The following is a 20,684-nucleotide window of genomic DNA, read 5'->3' as shown; positions in this document are numbered from 1 at the left end:
GCTTTGAAGCTTATGACAAATCAAAATAAGAGAGAGAATGACATGAATGCTTAATGAACATCCTTTAAGGAGCAGCCATTGATTTTCTGTTACTTATGAAAAACTGAAAATGTATATGACATTAATTGGCTTAATTTAAACTGTATAAAAATGTAAATATTGTATGAATTATAAGAGAAATTCTGGTGGACTTTTTATCTTTAAAAACCTTTAAAGTGATTTAAAGACAGAAGGCACACAGAAAAAGGCAGTAAAATATTTAGCATGGATTGATATTTTTTATTTTAACGAACTCAGGAGACAAATCATAGATTTGGTGATTAAGGCTGCACATGCAGAATGTGTCCATCCAGAAGCTCATTCATTCTACCACCACATCAAACTATTTGTATCTGGGTTTGCCTGGGACAATCCAGGTTAATGCCTTGTGTACTGGTATGATTATAAATAGCTTCCTCTTTCATTTCAGAAATGCCCCAGTTTGGATGTAAATTATATTGGTCAATTTAGTCCTTGACCACCTATCATCTGGCTTTTACTAATTGTCACAGATGAGGGGATTAATGAATGCCTGGATTTCCAAATATGAAATATGCTCTGGAAGGGCTATATATGTCATTTGAATCCTCAGTGGTCCCTGTATTTAGGCAACCATAGGGTTTGGGTAAATTAAATCATTAACTATAGACTACTTTTTGACTCTGGGAATTCAGGGAATGCCCTACAGGCTCTCTGTTTTGCAGTGATATTTACTGCATATGTTCATAATAATGTGCACTTGTCTATGAGTGAAGAAGTTAAAAAAAGGAGTAGAAAAAAGCATTCTGAGCCTGCACTGGAGACATTCTACAGAGGAACTGTACTGGAGAGTATTATGAATTCTCTAAACTTGGCAACCCTGCTGCTGAGTTTCAGTGGTTAGGAAAACTGAACTAAAGTATGATATATTTCTGCCTTGTTTTGGCTATAGTAACATGACCTAATTCAGTTACGCTATGAAGTTTTGAATGCATTTGTCATAAAGGCAGAATGGAGTTCTTCAGAGAAATTATGTTGTCTAAGGCAAATATGACTGACTTAATAAGAGGAAGTATATTCTCTTTTGATGAGAAAAAAATACAAATGCAATAACGTACCCTATAGCAAGCCAAGATGACACATATCATTAATTTCTGGCAAGATTGCTAACATGCTTTAAGCCCAGAAAGAGGTCTTGGGAGGATAAAAAGATTTCTTAACCAGCAGGGGAAAAAGTGATGAAAGTAATTCCCTGAAGGAGATTCTTTATCAACATATTCTTGGGCTCCTCTTTGGCAACGTAGCACTAGAGAAGTAGAAATAGAATTAGTAGGAGAATTTATAGGAGAGATAATAGGAATAAAAATGTTTACAAAATATTTTCCTTATTTTTCAAATAACTTCTTGGAACAATTTTTCTTTCGCTAATTGTAAAGTCTGTAAAATCTAAATATTGATACTGTTAAATTCTATCATTATTTTTAGCCTTTTCTGAAAATTACATTCCTATTGACAATGCTAAGGCAACCCAAACTCAAACTGTGGATTCACAAAGTATATTCTATGTCCCGGCAACACTGGATTGTGAAATTAGCAGTGAATTTAAATATCTACAAACTTGAATAGCCAAGTATTTTAATTAATAAAAGACAATTACTGAAATAATAAAAATTCAAGATCATATTATCAAAAAATGAGAATTAAAATATTTGTGTGTGTGGGTGCAATGACTAACCATTGCTTTTGTAATTTTTCTATTGTGTTTTGGATTACTAAAACTTTACTGCTTCTAGATCAGACAGAACTTGCCTACTGTTTCTTCAAAGTTACTTAATGGCTTCACACACATACAAACACACAGACACACACAGACACACAGACACACACACACACACACACACTAAAGTGAGACAGAGACAGAGAGTCCTTTTAAGAGCATGGAACCTAGTTTAAAACATGATTATGAAGAGGAAATGATTAGCCACAAGGCTAAAGTACGATAAAAATAAGTATGATTGTTCACTATAATGGAGGAGTGCATTCTTGAATTTCTGTCTGAAAAAACAAACCAATTTTAAATTTCTTATCTTTTGTGAATTTGAAAAAGTTTTCTTATTAACAGATCCAACAAAATATGGATTTAACTCAACTGTGTATTGCAGACAAAAGAAATGTAAAGATCTTCCTAAGCAGAATAACACCTTTGAGGAAGGACACTATACCTTATTATTTTCTGACCTATACTATTTGATGGTATGAAGTACTAGTAACACAGTATGGTTTAATAAATCTCTTCAATAAATTTATAAAATAAATATTTTATAAAGTAGAACTATTTACTTAGTGAATATTAAAGTATAAGGAACTTACTAACATCCCTATTATTATTTTCCTAGAAAAGCTAATCTTCATTCTTTTAACAAAACATCTTATTGTAAAGTGTTTTTAAAATACAATAAATAGTAACAAGAAAAAACAAGTGATCACTTCATATCCCCAAAATAACCACTTCTAAACTTTTAGAATTTAGCCTTCCAACTGCTTTCTCTAAACCTAGAAATAGGATTTATGATCTAAATACTGTTTATAATTCATTTAAATATTCATATTGGTTAATTTTCTCAGAATCTATTATATAGTTCAATTAACAAATTCATTTGCTAAAGATTATTGTGACAGACACTACAGGCCAACCTACTCAACACCAATTTTCAAATGTGTTCTTTGCTGTCATTTTCTCCTACAGGGATTTAAATGCACCAAACTTGATTTTCCAGCCTGCTTTGCAGTTATGGGTGGCTACAGGGCCAAGATCTGACTACTGAAATCTAAACAAAAGTTTGCTAGTTATGGTTTGCTAGAAGCCTTTTCTTCCCCAGTGAAAAGGGACAGACAGAGGTATTGTCACCATTTTGTTGTACATCCTTCTCTCTGCTGTGATTGCTCCCGGGATGTGCAGCTTGCATCTTTGCAGTCAGGAAAAAAGATGCCAAGAATCTTTGTATGACATTATAGAAATACAGAAAGATCCAGAAGCCATGAATTATCACTGGATAGTTCAACCGCCTCCAGTGAGACTCTACCTCTGTTCTTGTTACATGAGAAAAATAAACTCCTTTTCCTTTAAGAAAACTCAGTCAGATTTTCTGTTTCTTTAGCCAAATGCATTCCTAACTGATAGAATTATTTGCTTATCTTTATTCTCTGCATTTTCAGACTTAATTCCCTGGGAACCTCTCTATTGCTCAGAAAACAAAGACAACTACTGAATATTTATCCTAGTTAAAAGAGGAAAGACGACTATTTACAGAACACTTTCTTTAGCCTAGAATTCCCCCAATTCAAACTTACTTCACTGTGATCATATGTTTGGTGATTTTTAGACTTAAACATGTCAATCTTCTTCCATTTGGGTCAAGAGAAGAAAATAAAAACAAAACTTCCTAAGCCAAAGTATGGCTATGAAATCAAAAGAGACAGTACACATAAACATAAGTTTCTTTTTCTCATTTTTTTATTCATTTAGTCAGTCAACCAACATTTATTTGAAGGTCCATTACATGACACATACTGTATCTCAGAAAAGATGGCAAACACTATTGTGTTATTTCCTTCCTTCCTTTCTATTGATCTTAAACTATTCTAATAAGGGCTGGACTCTGACAGGCATTATGAAAACAGATCTAAATTGGATTATAGTTCTCTATTTTAGTTGGTAAAAGAAAGTGTCTCAGACCACAGAGGACTGATCATCTGTGGTCAGAAAAAAAAATTAAGCAATTTCCTACCAATACAGAACCCACAGGAAAAAAACTACAATAGGAGGAAAAAGAGGGAGACTATAGTACTTTTATTTAAACTGACTTGTGGAACCATTTGCTATTTAGTTACTTTTTCAACATAATGAAATGTTCACAGGTATAGGAACGCATACTTACAATGTGAAGATGCAAACAAATGCATCAACAAAAATGTAGCTAATTTTCACTTAATAAGCAGATTAAACTCGTATTTCAACATTAAAATAACAAATTGCTGTAGTTACAAAACATTAACTACAGATCTCAATAGTCCTGGGTCTGTTCTATTTCATGACAAGACCTCTCTATTCTTAAATATTTCTAATGGAGAATGGAGTATAAACTGACTTTATACACAAATGACTTTATCTATATACAAATCATCTCATGGAAAACTCTGGTGAAATACTTATGTACGGGTCCATCTTTAAAAAAATAAAAGCCAAATATCAAATTCTAAATTCTTTCTTTTCTTTGTATTATATTTGTACCATACTTTCAAATCATTCTTACTTGGTTGCCAGGATTTGTGCAGTAGGTTGCCAGGATTTGTGCAGTTCATCAAGACAAGTTTAAGAAAAATGTTTGATGAGTAAGAGTCAGTCTTTCTATTTTGATGGCTCAAATCAATTAAATTTTAGTTTCGTCTTATTGTACCAATCTATCCAGACTTTGACAACTGCTTTTGTATTGAATTTGCAAAGTTTTAAAGTAACAAGCATATGAATTGAAAGCTAAACAGCTGGAATAAGTTGTTACTTGTTAGTGGTAGTGAAATATCTACAAAAGTCTAGATTTATTGTTTTTAACATGGAATCTCTGTAAATGATACTCATGTGGAAATAATCCCTATTAACTTGAAATCTTAGCATTTTAATTATCCATTAAATTTAATTTAGTTTTGTACTGCTCATCCACAAATGAAATCTGGAATTGGAGGAACTAGAGAAACATAAAATTTGACCATTCCCCAAACTAGGTGAGACAATTTGTTTAGGTGATTTAAAATTCTTTAATTCATACTGTGTGTATGCATTTACATAAAAAATGATCATAATTTCATTTTCTCACAAATTAAGATTCACAATGCCTCACACTATTTCAGGAAAACTAAAAGCCTTAAATAGCCTTCATCACTTTAAAATTAAAAAAAAAAATCTATCTACCTTAAAAGGATGATTTCTAAATGAGAAAACCATCTGTCTTCAGAGAATATTTCCTTCTCCCTTCAGATTTTAAGTATGGGCATATTAATCCAAAGCATCCAATTACTTTATCTAAGAACATAAAGTTTTATCATCTGGACAGGGTTGGTAAACTATGGCCTGTGGGCCAAATCCAGCCCAATACCTGTTTCTGTAAGTAAAGTTTTATTAGCACACGGCCATGCTCCTTCATTTAAGTGTTGTCCAGGGCTGCTTTCCTGTTACAAGGGCAGAGTTTAGTAGTCTGACAGAGAATATATGGCCCACACAGCCATATACTTTATGATACTTGCTATCTGGCCTTTTATAGAAAAAGGTTAGATTATAAGGGGATACGTGAACTGATCTAGAATCTACCTGCATAGAATCCTCACATTGTTTATTTGGAATAAATATTGGAAACTGTCCTTTTATGTCATGAAAAAGCTCTGGTACCATACAGAAAACTACAAGGATGTCCCAACTTCATCCAAATAAGATGAATGAGAATGGTTCATCAGAATGAGAATCAGGAGCTATAGACCCTCAGTCCGAAGTCTATCTATCACACTATACTCTTCTCTCTAGCAACACACATCTTATCTTAATTTTTCTTCTTTCAACTTTGAGTGTCACAATTATACTAAGATGGTATTCCTTAGAAAAGAGCTTTGATATAATCACACAAAATTCTATACCTTAAAGGTATTTTAAAATTCTACATCTTTTACAAACATATTATTAAATATAAAATTTCCTAAATATTACAATGTTTTACATCTTTATATACTTTAGTAAATCATTATAAATGAAAAAAATTGGTTGTACTGTAAATGTGTTGTATTGCAAACTTTGTTTCTCTATGTATACATATCCCCTTTAAGTAGAAGGTGTTTAGTAAAGCATCATGAAAACTTAACTTAAAAGTCCATCCCTTTACTTAATCATGTAATCCTTTATTCAACAAATGTTTATGAAGGTCTCCCAGGTGCTAGGCACTGTATTAGGCCCTGAGGATACAGTAATGAATTCAATTTATTTCTAACTACAGAGCAGGAACTGTTTAGACTGGCCATGATAACAACTTTAAAGATTTGTTCTTTCAAGTAATTTTGACATGTTTTATAGTTCCCCCAAAACACATCTCTAAGCCCTGCTCATAGTGTAGGCATGGTCATTAATAAATATACATTGATTCTGCTTAGCAGTTAACATCACCTTTTAAAACAAAATGCTGATCCTACAGGGTATTTTAATAATTGACTAGAGTGAAAATGTCAAAGTAATGTCAAAATAAAAGATACTTTAACTGTAAATATTAGGTAGTTTTATATCAATTCTAATCTACATACGCTATCTAATTAGAAAATGGCCACTAAGTTATCATGAAATTTAACTTGAAAAAATATTCAGTTATTCAATTATTCACCCATTCAATAAACGACCCTGGGTAACTGGCATGAGCCAGGTTCTATTCTAAACACTGGGAATATAGTAAATAAAAATGACAGAAGTCTTTGCCTAAATGGAGCTCACATAAAAGTTGGTGAAAGACAGAAAATAAACATTTGAATAAAATGGAAAACGGTGATAAGTGTCATAAGAAAAAAAAAGAAGGCAGAAAATGGAGTTGGGAGTGGTGGACATGAAAAATTATAATTTTAACTTAAGTGGCCATGAAAAGTTTCCATGACCAAGTGCCATTTGAGCAAAGACCTGAAGGAGGTAACAAAAAAGAGAGGCCATGAGGCAGGAATGTCCCTGGGGTGTTTGGACAACAGAAAAAGACTACCATGGCTGGGTGGAGTGGCTCAGGTTTTATGAAATACTTTTCTTTTGGAATTGACAAAACACATGTATGTGAAGAACTGTACCAGAGAATATATGCATTTTAAATTTGAACCCTTCCTTCATTTTCTCTAAAATGTATAAAATGTGCCCTATTATAAACATATAAACAATAAAAATACTTGTTTCAGGGTCAAGACCTAAGAGTTTGAAAGACCTAAGAATCTTTTTTTTAAGGAGACACTTTTGAGTTTCAGTATCCTCCTCTGATTTACAGACTCCAATTTAGGCAAGATTTGTGATAAGAGGCTAGAAAGGACAGCTCAAAAGCCTCCTGCAGTCTATACATGCACTGTGATGGCTCATCATATTTTCTATAGGGTCTGATAAAAAGCTACCTTAATCTTTGTGTCTAATCTTTATTTTCTGAGGTAGGTATGTTCCTGATTTGTAATAGAGAAGAAAAGAGACTGGTATGAGTAAGTTGTGACTAAATAATTAGACTTTTATAACTACTGTTGCTCTCTTGGGGCCCAGGTTAAAAAGGCCATGTACTACCAATGGTTAGGAGTGCAGACTTCTGGGCCCAGACACCTAGCTACAAATTCTGGTTTGTCCATGTCTGGTTTGTAACAGGGATATTGGCATTTTACTTAGTCTCTTTGTGAGTCAGTTTCCTCATCTGGAAAATGCTTATATTGTCATATCTTATTAATAATAAGGTATTTTTACCTTACTGGGTTGGTTGATTTTAGGATTCAATGTAAGTGCTAAGGACAGTGTCTGACCCAGTAAGTGATTTTTAACTATATCACATTAAATGAAAGTTGAACTATATTGTTCCTAAGATCCATCTGAACTCCAAAGAACAGATTCTTTCTTGAAACATTTCCTCGAACAGTATTAAAAATCATTAAGTCAAGTAGGAAGTCACTTAAAGAAGAAGCTGCTGTCCAATAAATGTCTAAAGACAATCAGGGCCATGGAGTGCAGCAGGTACAGAAAAATAAATGAAGGACTAGTTAAGAATTTTGTGACTTATCTTCAAATTTTTAAGGTCACATTCACTTTAAGTGCAGTCATTCAGATTAGCACTTCTGCCATGAGAAGAGCTGGCAGGCATTCTAATTGTCTGTTCTGCAGTGGTAGAGATATATGCCCCGGAGCCTCGTCTTCCCTCATCTACCACACAGGTACCAAAATTCTGATGCATCTGTGAATTCACTTCCTGTTTTTAGCCTAGTAAAGCTATTCTCAGAGGAAGTCTCCTTTTCATATACCTACAGTGATCTAACCAGATGCATATTAAACCTCTCCCCTCTGCTTTTTTTTTAACCTGAACTAATCGTTATTTGTACATCTCTATTTTCTAATATTTCCTCTGGGTATTGTGTTAAGATAAAACACAGCTTTATGATGCCCTTTCCAATCAACATCAGACTATTTGTTTCAAGATAGTAATTAACTTCCTGCTTAATTTGTCACACTTAATTTGAAATTAGGCATGCAAGGCTATTAAAAACTGTGGTTGTGGTGTTTGCATCTGGCTGAGGCAGTAGCCACTGGCAGCCTTGATTTATCACTCTTCATTTAAATTCTTGTGCCAATGATTTTAGTTCCTAAATGCTGTGACTGGCATTTATGGATTTCAAAGTCAAAGTGAAAATAAGCTACAGTTAAGAACTCAACAGCTCAGATCGATGAAGAACGGTTTTATAACTGAACACCCTGCAGTTAAATCCTAGGGGCTTGACCAAAAAGTGCTTAGTGCTCAGAGATGTTGCTGTGGGAAGACGAGCATCCCACTCTAATGGCTGTTTATAAATCACTATCAAAACTGTGCATCTTGTAACAGTGCCATGTAAATTTCCTCCCCATGGAAGTTATTTTTTGCTAAGCCTGCTTCCTTAAAAGAACCACTCCCCACTCTGCCACCACCAAAGTAAGCTTCTTCTTCTGACAAATCTCTTCCTTGATATTCAAATCTTTTTATCCAGCGCTGCTCATGTTTGAGGAAGCAGAATAGAACATTGCTACTAAGACCTAGTCCATAATTCTGTGTGCAAATTGTTTCCTAAATTGAATGAGCATGATTCTATAACTTTCTTATCAAAGACTGACTGTGGTAAATCTTGATTCAGTGAAAGTTTCTTCAGATATGCACATGAAGAATTAGGCTTTTTGAAAACCTGGCCAGCAAAAAGTTTTTTGAAAATTTGTTCCTCTCCTACAAGGCTTCATAATCTCAAGGTTCAACACTCCTTATATGGCCAATCCAAATGCTATCCTTCCTTTAGGGTAAAGCTCCTCCAGGAAGCATTCCAGCTCAATTAAGCTTTCCTCCTCTGAACTACAGCCTTTGTGTTCTGAATCTTATAATTTAAGCACTTAACTGAAAAAATGTTTCCTTTTATTTTTTGCTAGGCCTTTTTCAGTCTGCTAGCCTTGTCTCCCCAATTAGAGTAAAGGAAGGCATTTGAGGAAGCCACATTAACCTCTTTCTTTCTTACCAGTAGTATATGATGGGCCACATGGCTTAATGAATGTTTGTTCATTCATTTATTAAGCAAATATTTACTGAGCTTTATACCTAGTACTCTTCAGTTCTCCAGGGATAGAGTAGCCTGATCAATAAAATATAGTGGAAAAGTCCAGCTCTCATGGAGCTTAAATTCTGTTGTTGAAAGACCAAATTATATTTGGAATTTATTACATCATGGAAATAAGTAACAGAATAAAGAACATATGCAAATCATTTCAAAGAGTGACTTAGATACAAACTTGAGAAATAAACATACGGTCAAAACAAGAGGTAACCAAAAATCAAATACGAGGAGGAGGAGAAAGGAGAGGGTGGGGGAGGGGTAAACAAAGAAAAAGAGTCTACAGTGACAGACCAGAGTGTGAGGGGGGAAGAAGTAAAGAAAAAGAGTGAACAACATTCTTATTTTTATTCTTAAACCATGAAAACTGTATCTATTTACATAAACAAGTATTTAATGTGACATAATAATGTACTTATTTTTCAATAATACATAATTTCCAATAATGTATTTATTTTCCAAAAACCATAAAGATTTTTATTTCTTCTCACTAGAGTAAAGTGATATGGACTTGAACATGGGATGAAATGTTACTAAGATACTTCTCCTTTACCTCTAAAAACAACTGTACAACCTGAAGTCACCACGGTAAACTTTCAATAATCCTGCGAAGTATTACAGTGTAAGACCTACAGCAAGAGCTGTATGCTTGGAAAGTTGGTGAGACTTTTAGGAGAAGGTTTCTTTTTACTGAGGTGTCAAAAAGAGTTTTGCATGTTCACAAACTGTGTTGTTTTCTTATTTTTATTACATCAAGTCTTGAAGTTATATAGAAAACTGATTTTAAATATGAAAAGACTGCACATAGAAGGCTCATCATGTTATCCAATGAAGAATCTGAGGTCCAGGAAGAGTACATAACTTGCCTGAATTTACACAGCTGGATAGCAGCAGTTTAGGGACTAGAACTTGGAGTTGATCAGATTATGACCATTTGTTTAACTTGCCTTTCTCTTTGACTAAACTACTGGACATTTCAAGAGAAAAAAAAAAGAATGGCATTATGAGTTATAAATTCATGAGAATGCAGATGGTAAATAGCAGACAAAACTATATATACACAGGAGATGGAATTTCAGGCACCAGAGATTTATAAGAACAAATAAACAATAATCTCTCCTGCATATTTTCAGGGTGTTCCTGCTTAGGTTTACACAACTGAACACTACGCCTTTGGCAGTTCTGTTCCAGGATGTTGAATTGATGAATAGAATGCTTATTGTCCTAAGTGAGCACTTTATGACTAAGGGGCAAAAGTATTTCAGTGTTAAAGCTTTAAAAGGTTCACTTTAAGTATAGTAGAAATTGTGTGTGTGTGGGGGGGGTAAATGTATATATGTCTATATCCATACCCTTAATTCACTAATTTATTTAGTAAATATTTAATATATAGATTTTATATGAAATACGCTATGTTAGGCCTTGAGGATATAAACATTTATGGTTAATCCAATAGAAAAAACATTCCAACTGACAGCAGTTGGAATGCAGAGCATAGTAAATACTGTGACAGGGTAAATATAAGGAGATATCAAAGGACATTCAGGGCCAAAGCATAAAGAACCTTACAAGTCACTTTAGGAGACTAACCAACCATATTACTACCACACAGAGACGCACAGTGTCAACATTAGAAAATTTTGCCATTCATTTTCTTACTGACTATATGTGTACATCAGTTTACGTAATTGGGTGATAATGTATATAGAGTTTTTAATCCTGCAGCACTTACAATATTGTCAGCATTATTCCCATTCAACTTAACATTCCAAACATATTTATTTTTCTTAGTTATCTAATAATTGAGCAAAAATGATATTAGCGTCTTTTGACCCTAGAATTATAGTTATGGGTTAATATCTAAAATATCTAAACAGCTCATACAACTCAACATCAAACAAACAAACAACCTGATGGGGACAGAAGACCTGAACAGACATTTTTCCAAAGAGGACATGCAGATAGCCAACAGGCACATGAAATGATGTTCAATATCGCTAACCATCAGGGGAATGCAAATCAAAACCACAATGAGGTATCACCTCAAACCTATCAGAATTTCTATCATCAAAAAGAACACAAACAACAAATGTTGGCACGGATGTAAAGAAAAGGCAACCCCCATACACTGCTGATGGGAATGTAAATTGGTACACTCACTCTGGAAAACAGTATAGAGATTTCTCAAAAAACTATAAATAGAACTACCATTTGGTATATATCCTGGGTATATATCCAAAAGAAACAAAAACAGTATTCCATTGTATAAATATACCACATCTTCTTTATCTAGTCATTTGCAGCAACATGGATGTTACTGGAGAATGTCATTCTACGTGAAGTAAGCCAGAAAGAGAAAGAAAAATACCATATGAGATCGCTCATATGCAGAATCAAAAAAAAAAAAAAAAGATACAAAACAGACTCATAGGCATAGAATACAAACTTGTAGTTGCCAGGGGGATGGGGTTTGGGAAGGGACTGGGATTTCAAAATGTAGAACAGATAAACAAGATTGTACTGTGTAGCACAGGGACATATATACAGGATCTTTGGTGGCTCACAGTGAAAGAGAATGTGACAATGAATGTATGTATGTTCATGTATAATTGAAAAATTGTGCTCTACACTGGAATTTGACACAACATTGTAAAATGACTATAACTTAATAAAAAAAAAGCTTAAAAAAACAAAAACAAAAACACTAATTTAAAAGGATATATGCACCCCAATGTTCATAGCAGCATTATGTATAATTGCCAAGATATGGAAGCAAACTAAGTGTCCATCGATAGATGAATGGATAAAGAAGATTTGGTATGCATATACAATGGAGTACTACTCAGCTATAAAAAAACAAAATTTTGCCATTTGCAACAATGTGGATGGGCTTGGAGGATACTATGCTAAGTGGAATAAGTCAGACAGAGAAAGACAAATACTATATGATATCATTTATATGTAGAATCTAAAAATACAACAAACTAGTGAATATAACAAAAAAGAAACAGACTCACAGATATAGAGAACAAATTAGTGGTTACCAGTGGGTAGAGGGAAGGGAGGAGGAGCATTATAGGGGTAGGGAATTAGGAAGTACAAACTATTATGTATAAAATAAGCTACAATGATATATTGTACAATACAGGGACTATAGCTACATAATAACTATAAATGGAGCATAATATTTAAAAATTGTGAATCACTATATTGTATATCTGTAATTTATATAACACTGTACATCAACCATTATCTCAATAAAAAATAAAGTAAAAATATACTTTTCCCTACAAAATCAATACCCTATTGGCCAGATTTATTTCAAATAAAGGGTGACTCTTCCCATATTCTTTCTGTGGTGCTTCTGATACCATGATAAGCTGCAATGGATTTAAAAGTGACATGAAGACAGGTTTATGATTTCATTCCCTCTTCCTGAAACTGTGAGCCACCACAAGGGGGAAAGGAAAAGTGTATGGAAGTAGAGAATAAAATTCAAATTAATAAGAGAAATGAAAGTAATTGAACACTTATAGGAAACAGTTTAGAAAAAGATATTGAGTTCTAGATCATGGTACAAGAATGAGGATTTTTACCTTAAAAGATCATCAAAACTTTAATTCTTCACATATAAAGAAAGAGGGTACATCAAGGATGTATTATAATAAAAGGACCATCAGAATTTAATGCAATTAGATTACTTTTTGCATTTCATCTACCATGGATTTTTAATTGAGAAAATTAGAGTAAAAATTACATATTAACAATTTATTTTTAAATTTTATTTCTAACAAAGAAATAAATTATTTTTTATAAGGTCACTATATCTAATATTTGCTTTCAAAATATCAATAAATTGTATGATATGACATTTATAAGAAACTATTTTTACAATTTTATTAAATCAATAATTTAAAGCAATACTTTTTAATGAGATTTGAACATAAACCTCTAAAACTTTTTCCCATTATAGTTTATTTAAATTTGATATAAGCAAATAATCTCCTTATTCTAATTTATGCTACATAAAATGTGCTAATTATTGAATATTTCAAAATGTGTTATATATTTTTAGCATGACTGTGTTAGATTTAGCTTAGTCATATAAAACAAGGTTCAAGCACCCTGTAATATTTTCACATGGAATTTCATTTTGTGAATTTTACCAAAAAATTTTTTAAAACTAGATAATTTAAAAAAGACAAACACTTTCCTGTTTTAAGGATCTGGGTCACAAAAGTTTGAGCTACAAGAGTGACTAAACCCAACATTTGCTCATCATCAGTAACTGCACAATAATTAATTTTGTTTCTTTGTATGAATGTTCCATGGAGGCACCATTACTGTGCCAGAAGAACATGGTGGAAGCATTCAAATTTTGAACAGCTTTCTGGATTCCATGACTCTCATTCTCCTTTTGGACAGGTCTTCTCCTCTGGAGCGTACATTGCTTTAGCAGGTATTTAAGAGAATGACTGAGAGGCCCTCAGATTATCCAGAAATTACATCCAAGAAGTATGTCTTGAAGAATCCTTGGTCTGATATACTGTCACTCCTCCTGTGACACCCTTAAGATTTGTGACCATTAATGCAAAACACTTCTAAAGTCCATTAGAAACACAGAATTGCAGAACAGTGGAAGAAGTTGGGTTGGGGGTTGATAAACTGGCAAATAATAAGTGAGATAAATAAAAGTTATCTAACTAGAATGTTCTACTGATGGTCTTCCCATCTACAAAGAGTGATAGTGCAGACAAAGGGACTTTCTATCTCCTTAAGTGCAATTTATTTTTTTGTATTTTCTTCTTAAATAGGTTAATAGGCAGAAGGAAAGTTTTAGGTGAAATATATAGAATACCAGCCTAAAAGAGTCAGTTAAAAGATACAGGGGGACTGGAATTCCTTCTTAGAGATCTTTGAAATGGGATAAAAATAATATTTATTTGTAACATAAAAATATATTTATCTATATAATGTTATTTATAACATTTATATTTATATCTTGCCTGATGACTTGTACTTGAAGTCTGAATTCTCTTGGGATTCTTTAAGGCATATGAAAATTGTCACCTTGTAAGTATAAAACTAATATGAGTTGGCGGTGGTTAGGTTAATAAACTTCAGATGGTGGAAAGTAGTTTATTTTAGGACACAATTTTGCATGTCAGTTATCTTTAAATTTAAATATATAATTAAGTAGCACTTCAAATAGAGTTTTATTGTTCTGCTCTTAATACAAGTATCTCACATTTTGTAAAATAGCTAAATAAAAACAGCAGTTGAACATTTTAAATATTCAAAACTGTTCAGCACATTAAATATTTACTCTCATAAAAGCAGAATGAGGACCCTATTCCCAATTTCTAGATATCTAAATGTGTAATTCACATCTACAACTGACCAACACATTTATCTTTATGAGAAGTAATAAAAAAAACTTAAAAGTATAAAATTATGATAGGACGTAAATAGAAAATAAACATCAAAATATAACCTAAACCCATAGAAAATAGTCATTCAATATTTATATAAAAAAAGCCTTGAAATAGGAAGTCAAAAACAGAGGGCATTATTTCACTTGAGAATTATAAAGTAAAAGGTAATCACATCTTAGAGATTTAGTGATTCAGCAGAAAAGTAAAATAAATTTTTAAAGACAAAATGAAATAGAATAAAAAGTACATTTCTATTCACATAGTTACATTTATCATTCTTGGAATATTCATTTATTTGCTTCAGTGAAAGATTACTTAAGAAATATGTAAAGGGGACAACTACTTGAAAGGATGAATACAAATAATCCAATGAGTCATGGCATAATTATTTTCAGGGAAAAAAAGAACTTTTCTATCTTAGGGTGCACCTTGGAAGTGACTCAGTAGGACAGTACAGAGCAGAGCACAAAGGGATCAACAGCTATGAAACCTACTCTTAGGTCTATCAGAATGTCAAAATAATTAGAATAGCATTAGGCAAATTTTACAACTACCTTTCAATTTTTTATTTTTAATCTTTCATTACCAAAAGCTTTGTTCATTGTCTAACAGAATAAATATGTGGTAAAACAACTAGTCTCTTTCATAAAAATAGAAAAGTGAAATGTCAACATTCACTATCATCTCACTAGTTAATCATTTATTACTTTATGCATATTTTAAGGGCTTGTGTACTAACTAATATTTCAGGCACTCAGTTCTTGAAAATGTATATTAAATCAGATATCATAAGTTTAATTTAGTCTTTTTTACTTAGCCAAGCTCTCATTTCCAAACCTTAAAGAAGGAAAAGACTGCTGACTTCTCCATAGTGTACACCACATCTCAAACACTCAAACATGCATCTTTCTTTCACTACACGGCATGCAGAATGGTACGTGGCACATCACAGTTACTGAATATAGTTTTTTTGCTGACTAATCCACAAAGGTAAATGGGAACAACAGTGACATCACTATGTTATAAAATGTTTTCAGAGCTGGTTTCATGAGTGTGACTTACACAGCTGCATAGCTCCCTAACCCCGCTTAGGGTTTAATGCTCAGCTGTTGCCATCTTGAAATTCTTAATAATTTTACCTTTAACTCATGTTTTGTAAGTGAAGTCTGCTGGGACAATGGAGCACGCACTGGGAGCTTGAATCCCCGGCTCTAGGCAAAGTCTAGGCTCTGGCCACCTACCCCACCATAGCCCTCTGGATGTGTTTTTCCTGCACACTCTCCTGCTCTCCGCCATACAGTCTTGCAATTCCTGCCCTGTTCCTTGATTGCTGCCACTCTCCACCTGGGTTAAATGACTATGTTAACTTCTGAGGACAGAGGACCACATTCCTGGGTTGTCCCTTGTCTCCAGTGGGGTCCCTCTCTTCCTTTTTCCAAACTTTCTGAGTCTTACACTTGTCTGTTCTGGTCTACTTGAGACACCCTTGGGGACTGGGGATGGGGAGTGGTGCGGGACTATAGGAAAAGAACTGTGTGATTTTTATGATTCCACATGAGTTAAATGCTCTTATGTTTACATTTAAAAGAAGCATTGAGCAATATAAAGACAAATGGTAAAGTGTATGGTAATAATTTGAAATTTACTTTTTCTTTACTTAAAAGGACATTAAATGGCAATTAAAAAAGCACCATTACAAATTGAGAGAGAGAAATTGCAGAAGGAAAAAGCTTTATATTTTAGTACCTTTAACGGCCCTTTTTTCCTGCTTTTTGAACAAAAGGTCCTGCAGTTTCATTTTTCACTGGGCATCACAAATTATGTAGCTGGAACTGACTGTTTTAGAATCCAAACCAAATAGAAAAGTGCTGAGGAATACATGGAAGAAAAAAAAAAGCTACTTAATCTAAAGATGCTATAGTGGATTTCAGTCTGATTAAAAGGTCAGCAATTAGTTTTCAATCTTTACAAACTATTAAGATGAAGACATTTCACATTTTTAATAATGATCAGAATAATCTGTCAGTCTTGACAATGTTTTAATTTTATTCTTACAGATTAACTTTTTAAAAATCTTCATTAATATTTACTTTAAAGTAAAAGGGACTTTTGGAAAATTTTCCCCCGAAATTAAAACCTAGTACTTTATAGTAACCACATTTGAAGCAGTTATCCAAATCAGTCAGTCTCTTATGCAGGCAGAGATTAGTTAATGAAATTAAACTGGCTTCCATTTTCAAAACAAAGAACTGCATTGAAAATAACAAACAATTTGCCAGACATTTGCTTAGCCATAAAGTAGAGCCTTATATCATATGATAGTTACAGATTATGTAAAATGTGATCATATGCACTTATCTTCGCTGCTAACCAGTTTATTTTTATAGGATTTAAAATATTTTACCAAACAATCCCTATTACTACTTTCCAATTTGTAGGAGAAATGCCATAAAATTGTTAATCTAATAGTAGAGGCATCAAAATAGCAATAAGATCTAATTATTTTATTGCTAAAGAAAACACTTAGTCACCTTTCCTGAAAAATGTACAAATGAGAATTTCTCAGAGAAACAGCTGATGATTCTAAAAGCCAACTGCTTAAAGACAAGTTTAGGATTAAGCACATTTCTCTAGCAATGTATGATCATCAAGAAAAACCATGATTGCTACTAACGGATGGTTTAGTGTTGATTAAAACCTTTTGCTAAAAATTCTGTAAGGACAGGACCAGAGGACTTAGTGACCATGAAATTTAGAATATGTTGAAGAATATACATGCAATAATATATCCTAGTTACTTTCTAGACAAATTCCTGGTTAAATTTAAGGCTTTGTTCTTTTGATTCCCACTGCCTAGAATCATCTTTTATATTCACAGGGTTTTCTCCTTAATTCATGATCTGCTCCAATGTTATGTTGTCAAGAGCAGTCTATTTGGTTGCCCTATGTAAAAAGCCCCCTCCCCATTACTTCCAAATCTCTTATTCTGCTTAGTTTTTCATCATGGGACATATCGCTACTTGGCACTAAAATATAATGTCCATGAAGGAAGGTACCTGGTTAACCATTTGTATTTCTCCTTTACTGCTATATTCCTAACACATAGAACAGTTCTGGGCAGATAGAAAATATTCAATAAATACTTTGAGTGAATGAAATAATGAATGAAAGATTAACTGAAACCATCTATAATTTTTGTTAATGCGGTAAATAGATTTATTAAATTACAGACAAAATAGGTTGAGGATATGCTCAAATAACACATCATTGTTGTTTTCAAGAAGCTTACATATTGGTCAGAAAAGCAAACTATCAAAATATGATTATGATCCAGTGCGACAGACACGCGTGTGCTATTGTGTGTAAGTGGCTGGGAGCAGTTCGGTTTCTATACTTGCTGACTGCGAGCTGAGCCACTGACCAACTTCAGGAAACTCACTGCTAGGGTCTAAAAGCCTTTTCTACACCATTCATTTATTCAAAAGATGCATGCCACAAAAAGACACTAGACTTGGAAGTAATTTGATGTTTCCTAGGAGTAAAAACAAAGTTTACAATCATCTAGACTCTATTATAATTTAATTTTGGGCTAGAATATAAAGTTATTTAGTTATGATTAACTAGACTGACATTTAAATTATCTCCCTTACATAAAATATTCAGTGCACTTTTTGGAAGAAAAACACTCTTCCTAGGAGATAGGAATTTTATCCTTCAATATAAAGTGTAGGTTTTGAATATGTAATTTTCTTATGTCTAAGAAATATAAAAAATACAAATAGTATAGCATCACTCAGCTTAAATTATGGTTAATGCTTTTTCCTTTTCTAACTTATCAAGTCACTAGCTTATATTCAGTGTATTTTTAGTAAGCATTTAAGATTTTTACACCAATTTCTTTTATTTTGAATAGACTTAGAAAAAAAGAGTATTCACTGTCAAGAATTTTGAAAACACACTGAAGATTATGAGGGATATCCAGACCAAAAACAATTAAAATACAGACATAAAGATGAATGAATCTTTACAATATCCCTAATTACCTACTCTAGCAACATGCAAAACGTCCATATTTGAAACAGATTGTATTTTCAGAATGCAGTGAACGGTAAATCAAATAGATATTTCAAGTTTATACATATATGGAGACTTGTTTATTTAAATCTATTTTCAATATCAGTTCAATTAATTATTGTTGCCTGAGCAAATATATGAAATCTGCATATATTAGCCTGCAAAATGTAATCCTAAGGCAAAACCTATACAGAATACCCACGCAATGGCAGGGATAGGACTGCTGAATATATATTTTAAGAAGCAAAAGAATTGGACAAACTGCTTCTGACAATAATTGCTTTAAAGACCCTTTAGGAAATACCAGCAGAATTGGTTGGTAATTTAGCATGTCTTTCACTTTGAACATAGTCCCTAAAGGTTTTTGCACATGTCAGGATATCTACAAACACAATTTGTTTCAGGCTGACTATCCATGATCAACATTTTCCTTTACTGTCTACGACCCGAATAATTCCTTCTACTAAACTACACATCTTATTTTTTTTCTAACATGCACTGAAGATTAAAATCAAATGTTTCCTAGGTGTTGCTCTCTTGTTTTCCCCTCTAAATGAACCACCTTTAAAGACCATTTAAATAAACTATGAAAATAGAAGGTTGCAAATATAGCTCTTAGGGAATGTAGAAGTCAGTTAATTAAGGTTTATTGCAAAGATTTCTAATTATGAGAGTCATAGTTCTAAATCTATAATCTTATTTATCCAACTAGAATCAGGATAATCAAGGAATGTTTCTTCTAACTATAGCTAAATGGTTCTAAGTGATTTGGAAAAGATTTTTTTTTTACATTTATTTAATTGTAAACAGATAGCAAACAATTAAGTCAAGGTTGTTTAATGTTGTTTCCTTAATACTTCTTAAGTATGAGAAAAGACATATACAAATAATTAACTTCATGAAAGAAAAGCAAATTTAATGCAGACTTTCCCTTTATCCTCAAGCTCCACACTGTGCATACATAGAGTAATAAAAACATAATTAGTGCAACTATCTGTATTTCTCAGTCTCTACTACTTTACTTAGTATTCAGACAAATGTCACCACATGTATATTATTATTCTGCTGATTTTCTTTTCTCCTGTCTATAGCCCTGATAATATATCAGCATCTTCTGCTAAATGGTTGTTTCTCTAACCTGTGTTGTCTATTTTGCAACTCATTTCTCCAAATTTAAAGTTAAATCTTCAGTTCCTTCCCCAAATCCTGTTGTGCCTCTGCAATATATCAACTTCTTAGATGCTCTTAGTATGTTAGTCATCAACACCTAATCCCTCAGTTGCTCAATCTTTGCTTGGTTCCTTCTATGCTGCATTCTTTCCCTTCTCCCGGCCTCATTTGACCTACTCACATTCTACTCATCTCTCGGAACTGAACTTAATTTAAATACTGCTTCCTCAAGAAGACCAGCCCTTATCCTTCAGACCTGAAGAATACATGCTCTCAGAGCACCCTGGATTTTCCTTGGTGGGACTTATCACAGTACTAATTATGTCTTTGTCAAATTATTTGTTTGTTATCTGCCTCCCCACCAGAGTGTAATGTTCATAAGGGCTTGCTCACCACCATATATATGTTGAATAAATCAAACGCTTATGAATAGCTCATATCATTTTGTATAGTCTCAATCTATGGATACTATGTCTTATTTCATGCTTAAAATATATTTTCTGCCCTTACAGCAATACACTTTGAATAAATTCTCTCATTTTCAAAGTGGGAAATAATTCATATTCTGCCCTTCTGCTAGGTAGAAAAATGGCCTAAATGAACTCTCTTCTA

General features: G+C 33.0%; 1 protein-coding gene across 5 annotated transcripts in view; it reads right to left on the bottom strand.

Moving 5' to 3' along the window:
- The window catches only part of EPHA6 (EPH receptor A6), a 730,766-nt gene that overhangs the window by 376,973 nt on the left and 333,109 nt on the right, over nucleotides 1-20,684 (bottom strand). Inside the window, exon 6 of one of the 5 annotated variants that reach the window (XM_032489822.1) lies at nucleotides 16,563-16,696. The exons of the other annotated variants lie outside the window; for them this stretch is intronic. Within the exon in view, the coding sequence (XP_032345713.1) occupies nucleotides 16,647-16,696 (50 nt within the window). The 3' untranslated portion in view covers nucleotides 16,563-16,646. Of the gene's footprint in view, nucleotides 1-16,562; nucleotides 16,697-20,684 lie in introns of those variants that run through there. 5 annotated transcript variants of the gene reach the window in all.

Source organism: Camelus ferus, chromosome 1 (assembly GCF_009834535.1).
Source record: "Camelus ferus isolate YT-003-E chromosome 1, BCGSAC_Cfer_1.0, whole genome shotgun sequence".
NCBI lineage: Eukaryota > Metazoa > Chordata > Mammalia > Artiodactyla > Camelidae > Camelus > Camelus ferus.
This window is presented reverse-complemented; position numbering and strand designations above follow the sequence as displayed.